The sequence below is a fragment of the Chrysochloris asiatica genome, unplaced genomic scaffold (assembly GCF_000296735.1).
Source record: "Chrysochloris asiatica unplaced genomic scaffold, ChrAsi1.0 scaffold00033, whole genome shotgun sequence".
Taxonomy (NCBI): Eukaryota; Metazoa; Chordata; class Mammalia; order Afrosoricida; family Chrysochloridae; genus Chrysochloris; species Chrysochloris asiatica.
Window position 1 is genome coordinate 21,293,850 of NW_006408551.1, and position 9,829 is coordinate 21,303,678.

Genomic DNA, 9,829 nt, shown 5'->3' on the forward strand with positions numbered 1-9,829 from the left:
GGGGGGGGGGGACGGACACTGTAAATAATCGGAGAATTTACGACCATCTAAACCCGGGTTGAGAAACAGAAGGAAAACTGAGAAACGAAAATATTTTTTAAATAACCAAAACGCTTGTATGTGCTACGGAAAACGTGAAAACAGATTCTCTGAAAACTGGACGCACTGACACGCTGGCTGCGCAAGTAAGACATGAGAATTGTCCCCACTCTCCCCACGTCCCTCAAATCTAACCTAAACACACAAAAGAAACGGTCAGGGTTCTCGGCAGCACAGCCTCTCCTCTTAGCCAACCGAGCAGCCGAGCTGCAGAGGCGACCACCGCCCCCGATCGCCCCCGCCTCCGTCCCTCGGGCCTCGGAAGTGACGCAGCGTGCCCCGCCCCCGCTCCTAGATCCGCTGCTGCTGCTGCGGCTGACGGACCTGCAGGAGGCGGCGGCAGTGGCGGCCGAGGCCGAGGGAAGATGGCGGACGGTGTGGACCACATAGACATTTACGCGGATGTGGGTGAAGAGTTCAACCAGGTACGTGCGGGCCCGGGCCCGCGCTGCCGAAGCGGGCGGCGCTGCGGCCCGGACGCTAACCCGGGATTCATCGTGGGCCGCGAGCCGGCAGGCTGCAGATCGTGCGCTCTTGCCGCTTTGGGCCGCGCCGCCCGGTCCCGGCCCCCTCCCCCGCCCCTCGTTCTACCGCGTCTTTTCGCGGGCCGCGGGCGCTGCGGCCTGTCGCAGGTCCCAGAGTGCGGGCACGGGCCGCCATGCAGCCGCCGCCGCCCCTCCCTCGCCGCCGCCTCGCTCTCTATTGTTGGCGGCGGCCGCTTCCCACCGCGCTAGGCCGGGACGGTAGGGCGCGTGTGCGCAGCGGAGAGAACGGGTCGTCGCCGCGCTTCCCTCCCTGCCGTCGGGCGGAGGAGGAAGCCCTGGAGGGGCGCGTGCCGGTGTCCCCCGCCTCTTCCCAGACCCAGCCGCTCGGGCTCCGATTCCTTCTGTCGCTCCATTTTGTCTCCCTCACTGCGCACGGACACTTCATGGAAGGCCGCATTCACGGCCCTTTGTATCCCGCGCGCCCAGTTTTCTGGGCGCTCCTGCTCGCGTTTGCGACAGATTTCAGCGTGGCTGTTTTCTCTTCCTCCTCTCACGCTTTCTGAAGGCGGGTTAGGTGTGGGTACATTTGCAACAAGTCGTTTTGACTTTTGCACTGATCGTATTTTAAAAGTCGGTGTACAGGCCCTTCGCCACCTTAATCCTTGGCTTGCAGTGCCTGTGAGGCCCAGTAGCTCTTAGGCTTTGTAATGAAAATACCTTTGAAGATGGATTGGGCCAAAAGAATTGAAGCGCAATGGTGGGATGGAACAAAAAGATCACCAAGAATTTAGATGTAGAGGCGTAATTAAAATGAAGATTGTCCACACGAGTTTCTTACGGTATATTTTTTAAATAAAGATTTGTAGATACGCCTTTATGCTCGAAGGCAAAAATGTTAAATTTCTAATGTGGAATCTGCTTTACACTTGGAGAGGTTGGAGAAAATGAGAATGCAAGCTTTTTCCAAGCTTAGTCCAAGGTTGCCTGGAAGTATGAGCTACGGAATAGTGGTGCCTGGTGGTGGACATCCTCGCAAAATACCTAGTTTGTTACTTATGACGTTTAAGCGTGTTTACTGCTTTTTTAAAAATGTGGTAATACGTTTAAAAACAAATCAAACTGTACCTAACTAAATGTAGTGCACCTAAAAGCATTATTTTTTTATGTTTTCCAGGTTCATATGAGAAGCATAATAAAATTCTGCTGCTTAATGTGGGTTTTTTTGTTTTGTTCTGTTTTCTGTTATGGGACTTAATTGTGGTTAAGGGCTCAAGATTTTTAAAAACATGGACACCATATAAATCCTGTCTGTTCTGTTTGTCAAAAATGACTGCCCTTCGTTTAAATATTGGAAAAGAAACAAATCAAATTACTTTTTTGGGTTTTTTTAACTCCCTTAAAAACTGGTATGTTACATATAACTCATTGTTATCAAAAAATTTTAAAGTCAGTGGATAAAGATCTCTAGAAAATTTCTCTTTTTTTAGTTTTTTTTTTTTTAATGAGTACAACATTCTATCCAAAAGAGGGCCATACCTGCAGGTATGAGTATTCAGGACTGTCTTTAGGTTCTTGCCTTTCTGTTCACAATTAATGAGTAATTGGGACATAATTTTTAGTTAAAGCTCTCTTTAGCCCTTCTTCATAAAGTAATTTTGTCTCTGACATATTAATTTGGGAGGTACATCTTCTTATCCAGATAGCTGGATGAAGTGATACTTTCTTATCCCTGTACAGTAAGTGCTGAATGAGCAGGAGGTAAGAAAAGATTAAAATTTTGTGGGTTTGATGAGGGACTAATTTCAGGTTTGTTTGTTTTTGTTTTTGTTTTTTAATGTACTTATACTGTTACATGTACCTATAATTGTATCATTTTACGTTGTATCATTTTACCATTGAATAGATAAATTGGGTTGGGAATGCAAATTAAGTAGAGACTTTGTTTTTCCTGTTTTGCATAGCTTTGACTTCTGTAATCTCCTTGCAGTGGTAATTCTTTGTTTTTTAAATGGCCACAGAGGGATAGTAATTTTTCAATGTTCATTTTTGTTTGCTTTTTAGATGTTATTATAGTTGAAGTGTATCTGTAATTTTATCAGAATTAGACGCAACTGCAAAATTACTGCAGACTGATGAGTTGAAACCAATTCAACAGCACTTAACCGTAACAACATATTTTTATTAACTGGTGACATTATTTCTACTGTTTGCTTTAGTAAACTCTAAGACTTATTTTATTGTCATTTTAAAAGTTATTTTGACTACTTAATTAGTCAATACAGTCTTATTTTTGGCTTTGAAACTACTGCAAACATTAAAAAAAAAAAAATCTTGGTTCTACACTGTGAACTACATTTAAATTACCTTTGTGCATTTAAATTCTCCATAGTCTGTGTTATTTCATTCCTTCTGGTTCAAACTCACCAGCCGCTCCTTGGAAACCCTATACTGAGGTGCTATGAGTCGGAACCAACTTGATGGCACTTAACAACAGCAGCTATAAAACTACAGTCAGTACTTAAATGAAGCTTTTGGAGGAGGTATTGTGGTCATGCACAATATTATCCTTGCTTCAAAAAGTGAGTCATTCATTTGTCTTAAATGAATGTTGGGGAAGAGGTGAAGAATAAGACTTTGAAACTATAGCTGAGCACCTTTCTTCACCAGATGAATTTAAGAGTGCAGAGTAAATTTGGGGATAGAAGAAGGCGGCACAAGAGGCTATTGTTGCTGTTATGTGCCCTGGAGTCGCATCCGACTCATAGCAACCCTGTACAGAGTTTCCAAGGCTGTAAATCTTTACGGGAGCAGAAAGCCTCATCTTTCTCCTGCGGAACAGCTGGTAGTTTTGAACTGCTGACTTTGCTGTTCTCAGCCTGATTTGTAACCACTACGCTACCAGAGCTCCTTACAAGAGGCTATAGGCTGTTCTTTATGGGTGCTCTTTAGCTCTTAAATTGAAGATCTCTGGATGTCACCAAATTGAGTAAGATTGAGACCAGTTGCCCTAGTGGAGGGAGAATTTGAACTTCTTCCAAACCTCTACATTACTTGAATTTGAAATTGAGAAGAAAGAGCTTCTGTTTTGGTCTCTGTGGTATATTATCAGTTCGGTTTGAACTGAGATTTGTTCTCAGTGTAGTAGTTAGCCTAATATTTAGTAATTGTTTTTTGTTACATGCCGTCAAGTCGATTCTGACCCATAGCGACCCTGTATAGGGTTTCCAAGAAGCAGCTGGTGAACTTGAACCCCTGACCTTGCAGTTCAGATGACTTTGCAGTCTAGTGCGACTAACCCACAGCGCCACACCAGGACCCATTTAGTAATTGTTGTTGTTATGTGCCTTGGAGTTGGTTCCAACTCATAGCGACCCTGTACATGGTTTCCAAGGCTGTAAATCTTTATGTGAGCAGAAAGCCTTATCTTTGTCCCGCGGAACAGCTGGTAGTTTCAAACTGCTGACCTTGCAGTTCACAGCCCTAATCGTAACCACTACTCTACCAGAGCTCCTTATTTAGTAATTAGAGACTTTGAAAAAGTTTCTGACCAAAACTAAAACAATTTTCTTGAAGACCTCAGTTGTTCATAATACATTTCTTGAGTGTCTATTATATGCCAACAACAGAGGATACAAAGATTAATTTCTACCTGGAGAGTATACTGTAGTGGAGATTAGAGACATCTCAATAATTATAACACCGATAGAAACTGTAATGTAGGTACCACTCTTTTATGTGTAACTTTGTCGAATTTTTGTTCGTGTGGGAAAGGAAAGTCACAGATTTTATAAGTTTATAATGTTTAGTGTGTATTTGGTTTGGGAGTTAAAAAAAAAACTGGACTGCTAGAGCTAACCTCAGTGTCTGTGGTTGAAACCTACCAGCTGCTCCTGGAAACCTATACAAGGCTGCTATAAGTTGGTACTTAAGAGCAACAACCAAGGGAGTCCTGATGTGGCACTGTGGGTTAATGGCGCTGGACTTCAAGGTCAATTTGAACTGTAAGGTTGGCAGTTCAAGCTCACCAGCTGCTTTTCGGAAACCCTATACAGGTTTGCTAGGGGTCACAACTGACTTGATAGCATTTCACAACAACAGCAAAATGCTCTTAATTTAGAATTTGTTCTAGTCTTTCAGGCACTTCTAGCAAGTTGATTTCTACGCACAGCAATCCTGTGTAAGGTTTCCGAGACTTCTTCTCATAGTCGCAGGCGGGATTGAACCACTTTGGCAGTCCATTGGTCCTTGGTAACAGCACTGATTTAGTAATCTGACCAGTCAACTTTTAAATGAAGGTATATGTATAGGTAGTTGTTTTTAAATGCTGTCGATTAGGTACGGACTCATAGCAGCCCTCTCTATATATAGGGTTTCCACAGAGCAGCTGGGAAGTTTGCACCCTTGACCTGTGGTTCAGACTGACTTTGTGGTCTAATTCTTATCTGACAGCACCACACCTGGACTCCATATATATAGGTGGTAGTGGTGGTGTACCATGGAGTTGGTTCCGACTCATAGTGACCTTGCATAGGGTTTCTGAGATGGCTGTGAATCTTTGTGGGAACTGAAAGCCTCATCTTCCAGAGGAACAGCTGATGGTTTCAAACTGCTGACATTGAGGTTAGCAGCCCAACTTATAACCACTATGCTACAGAGCTCCTTCTCTGTATTGTTGATGTTGTTAAGAGCCATCGAGTCAATTCCAACCCATAGTGACCCTGTATAGGATTTCCGAGGAGCAGCTGGTGAGCTTGAACCGCCAACCTTGCAATTCAAATGGTTTTATAGTCTGGCACATTAACTCACAGCGCCTCACCAGGACACCTAGTGATCAGGAAAAAAATTCATTGAGAAATTATAAACCTAGATATTGTAGTAAGCCCATGAACTTTTATTTCATATGTCATTATGTTTTGTAGTCATTATGTTTCTATCCAGTTGTTTACAGAAAAAAATAAGTTTTATTGGACAAATGCTGTTAAGTGCCATTTAGTTGATTTCAACTCATAGTAACCCTGTATAGAGTTTGCAAGGAGCGGCTGGTGAGTTTGAGCTGCCGACTTTGTGGTGCAAACCAACTTGGTGTGTGGTATTTATCCTACAGCGCCACACCAGGACTCTTACTGGACAAATAGTGAAAGCTTATGTTTGCTGTTAGATTTATGTTTAATATGGAGCCCTGGTGTTACGCTTTGGGATAAGCACTGGACTGCTTAACTGCATGGTTGACAGTTCAAACCCATCAGTCACTCCTTGGAAACCCTACATACCAGGTCATTATGAGTCGAAATCCACTCAATGACAAACAACAACAATGTTTACTAGAAAACTGTTTTAAGATAAGGCTATAAGGTAGAGAGTGAGGTATAGGTAGAGTTTGATTCAGAAACATGATTAGAAATGTTTAGGAGAACGAGAAGTTATCTTAGTTTTATTATTTATGAGTGTAGATAACTGCCTATGAATTGTCCAATTTGTAATGTATCTGGCATGTTCTTAAGTACCAGACTGGCTTCCTTACCATTACTTGAGCTGTTTATATTATATAACAAGCTAATATCTATTATAATTGGACAAAATTGAAAAGTGAAATATTTTCCAAAATAATAAATAAGATCTACTATTAGATTTTGCATGTTAGTGTTTCTCTTGTAATAAAATATAAACTATGTATGCAACATGTGACCTTTCCCCCTGCTTGTATTTCCCTAAATGAAAATGAGTGAGGGAGTGAGTGTTCAGGGAAAAATGTACAGATATACTATTTGGGTAGGAGTGTGGGAAAAGCGTTGAAAAACATTGCCTGGATGAAACTAAAAAAATTTTGGTCAGCTTACTACTCATCTTATTTTTAAGTACATTCTATTTGATTTGGCAGCAGTCATATCATGTAGAACATAATCTCTGCAGTCTTGAGACAGTACCTTACCTTTAATGACTAGTGATTTAGAGCAGCAGGGAACAAAAATTTCCTGATGGATTTCTGAACAAACTTTAAGAACTGTTGCTTGCTGGAAGTTATATGGAGCTCTACTGGTGATTGAAGCCCTGGTGTGGCACTGTGGGTAAATACGTCAGACTGCAGTCTTTTGAACTGCAAGGTCGGTGGTTCAAGCTCATCAGCTGTTCCTCGGAAACCATATACAGAGTCGCTATGGGTCAACTCGACGGTACTTAACAACAACAACTGGTGATTATGTTGTTATGAAAAGTAGATAGTTAAGACTGGGCAGCATTTGATATCTGAAACCAGAAAGGCAATGTTGATATTTTCATATTTTTTAATACCATTAACATTTTCTACATAGAAGAACTTGACACTGCTGACCTTACATGTTTGATAAAGTGGAAACTTCTTGTGTGTTTACTAGGTTTTCAGAGCTCACTTGCTTTATATATGATGTGATACACATTTTGCATAATTCTGACTGTGGGAACAGAAAGTTGAATGGGTTCTGTATTTTTTAACATGAATAATAAGTGTGATATGCTAAAGCTAAATAGGAATATTGCCAATACTACAAAAAATTATGTGCGTTGAGTTACGTTTTTGGTGTGGTGGCAAATGTATTCAGATTCATTAATATTTTTTCACCAAGTCCAAATGCGTACCGTTGGGGCTAGGAGTACAGGCTGTGGCCTTGGAACAGAGTGAAGCCAGCTAGTCCTGCATGGAGATCAAACCCCAGGACCCTGGTCTCAATTAGCATCACCCTTCAACCAATTGGAAGCAATCCAACTACCAGACAAAATGGCTGATCCTAATATTGGTAGACTCATATCAATATGGAAAATTGGTTGGTGTCACCATAGGAATTCATGGACGGACAAAAATAGTAAGTGATTGTAATGCACCAGGTTAGTGTAGCTGCAATTATGTTTGTAAATGATTGTGTACTTAAGTAAACATTCTCATAGACTTTCAGCTAATGAAAAATCAATGTGTTGATATACTTTTTGTAAGTGAAAGCATAAATTTAAATACTTTCATGTAGTCCAACTGTTAATAACCCTTGCATTCTTTTTTACTCTCCCTCAGACCACATATTGTGATTATGGTCTCTGCTGAGGAGGATGGAAACACAACTCCCTTTGAATAATAATAATAACTCTGCTTGATGTACAGAACCGGATTGCAAGAGAGTTTAAAGTGTACAGTACCCCTTATGGGAAGCTTTTTAGTATCTTAACTGTATGGAACCACTATGCTGCAACCACATCACCTGAAGCTTCAGCTATACTGAAACTTCATAACAAAACTCACCCTCCTTTTTTCCTAGTTTTTATTGTCACTGCAACTTGAGCATGCTATTTTGTTTAAGAAAAACTCAAAAGTTTTAAAATATTTTGATATTGCTGTACAAACAAAATTATGGCATTATTCAGTGACTTGTCTTCTTAGTTTCTGCCCATCACTACAGATGGCTTTGTTCTCTAATTTACCTTGAGATCTTGGGCCTCTTAGTAAATAAATCTTACACACAGATTCTATCTCATAATAAAACTGGTATATAAAATTCTGTTATATGATTAGTAAATTGCATAGCCCATTTAGTTATACAGAAGACTACCTGATGATGAATTTACAAAATTCGGTACCTTTTGGTTATGTGTATCGTTGGTGTTTTTCCTTCTAAGTTTTTGTTTATCTTATTTTTTTTTTTTTTCCTTAATATATATTATGGTTCTATTCTAATAACAAATCAATAGCCATGTTCTTTTGGGGCCTATGAAACCATATTTTGTTGCTCTATTTACACTTATACAATAAATGGCTTTTTCTGGGTAATTCTCTGTGTGATAGTTATTCCCTAGAACTATTAACACCTCCCATGTGTCAGTGTGTAACGCCAAGCCTTTCTTAGTAAAATGTATTCATGGGAAAGAATATGAGTTTTTTTGTGTATTCTTTAAGTTTATTATTGTTTGTAATTGTCTCCCTTTTTCCTTTACTACTTGTCTCAAGTGCTTTACACTGTAAGAATAAAGCAGGTATTTTATAAACTACTGACTCAGGTACTTAGTGGTAGAAAGCCTCAGTGATGGAAAGGGAAGAAGATTAAAATGGAGATCTTCCTCTGATACATGAGTAGTCAAACCTCTGGTCCATAAATGGTACCAAAGGCAGTTTAAATGGCATTGAATGTTCTGCCAATATCTACATTTCATTTTTTTTTTGAGTATTTATAAACTGAGCTCTTCCATTTTTATCATGCTCACGTATCTTTCTCATTTTCGTCTTGCTTGCTTTTCATTTAGGCATGTAAGTGGCAAATCCACTAACATTGCTTTAATTCTGCTGGTGAATGCTCAGTGAGTGACATTTTAGCTATGTCCTTAATCATCTCACTTTTGCTAATTAACTAGACTAGATTATCTAAAAAGTCAGGTAAGCATTAATTTTTTGTAGATGGAATAATAAAACAATACTATGAATAGTTTTACTTTCATTTATTTTCTTCATTCATTATGACATTTTGAATCATGTGCGTAGTCAACTTTTGTTTACCTCGCTATGGCTCAGTTCACTGTTGTTGGCTTTTCTACAACTAACAGTTTTCAGAGTTGGAAAATAGATTTGATTGTCATAGATAATAATATTAGATGTGTTTTTCTACTGTCTAATATTAAAAGTATTGGTTGTCATTTTCTGTGGTCACATCTTGAAGATTGTAATGGCTCTGTTTTTTTTGTGATAATTTTGTTATATCAAGTATATTTTTAGAAAGCTCACCTATTTGCATTTATGTATTATTGTACTTTTACTTAAAAAGTATTTTATTCCCAAGAAAAGATTTATTTTGTTTCCATGTTAGTCACCCCCCCTTCCCCAGTAACATTATTTTCTACATTTTAATAAAAACCAGTGGGGGAAATACAATTTGCTGTACAGAAACTCACTTTCAGGAACCATTCAAGAATGCATCAGTTGTATAACATGAGAGAAGATTTGTACTGAAATGTTTGGGCCTTTTTGTCTCATCAGATTTTTAAAATAAAATAGTTAATGAACATGTGTTCAGATCTTTTTAGTGTAGTGTTCTGACAATTGCATAATCTAGAGCATTATTTCTATCTCAGGAAGCTGAATATGGTGGGCATGATCAGATAGATTTGTATGATGATGTCATCTCTCCATCTGCAAATAATGGAGATGCCCCAGAAGACCGGGATTATATGGATACTCTCCCACCAACTGTTGGTGATGATGTGGGTAAAGGAGCAGCACCAAATGTTGTCTATAC

At 39.7% G+C, this 9,829-nt stretch overlaps 1 protein-coding gene across 1 annotated transcript in view; it reads left to right on the forward strand.

Moving 5' to 3' along the window:
- The first annotated feature begins 464 nt into the window (after nucleotides 1-464).
- Nucleotides 465-9,829, forward strand: part of CPSF6 (cleavage and polyadenylation specific factor 6, 68kDa) — a 26,134-nt gene continuing 16,769 nt past the window's right edge. Inside the window, exons 1-2 of the mRNA XM_006859614.1 lie at nucleotides 465-524; nucleotides 9,666-9,821. Of these exons, the coding sequence (XP_006859676.1) occupies nucleotides 465-524; nucleotides 9,666-9,821 (216 nt within the window). The remainder of the gene's footprint in view (nucleotides 525-9,665; nucleotides 9,822-9,829) is intronic.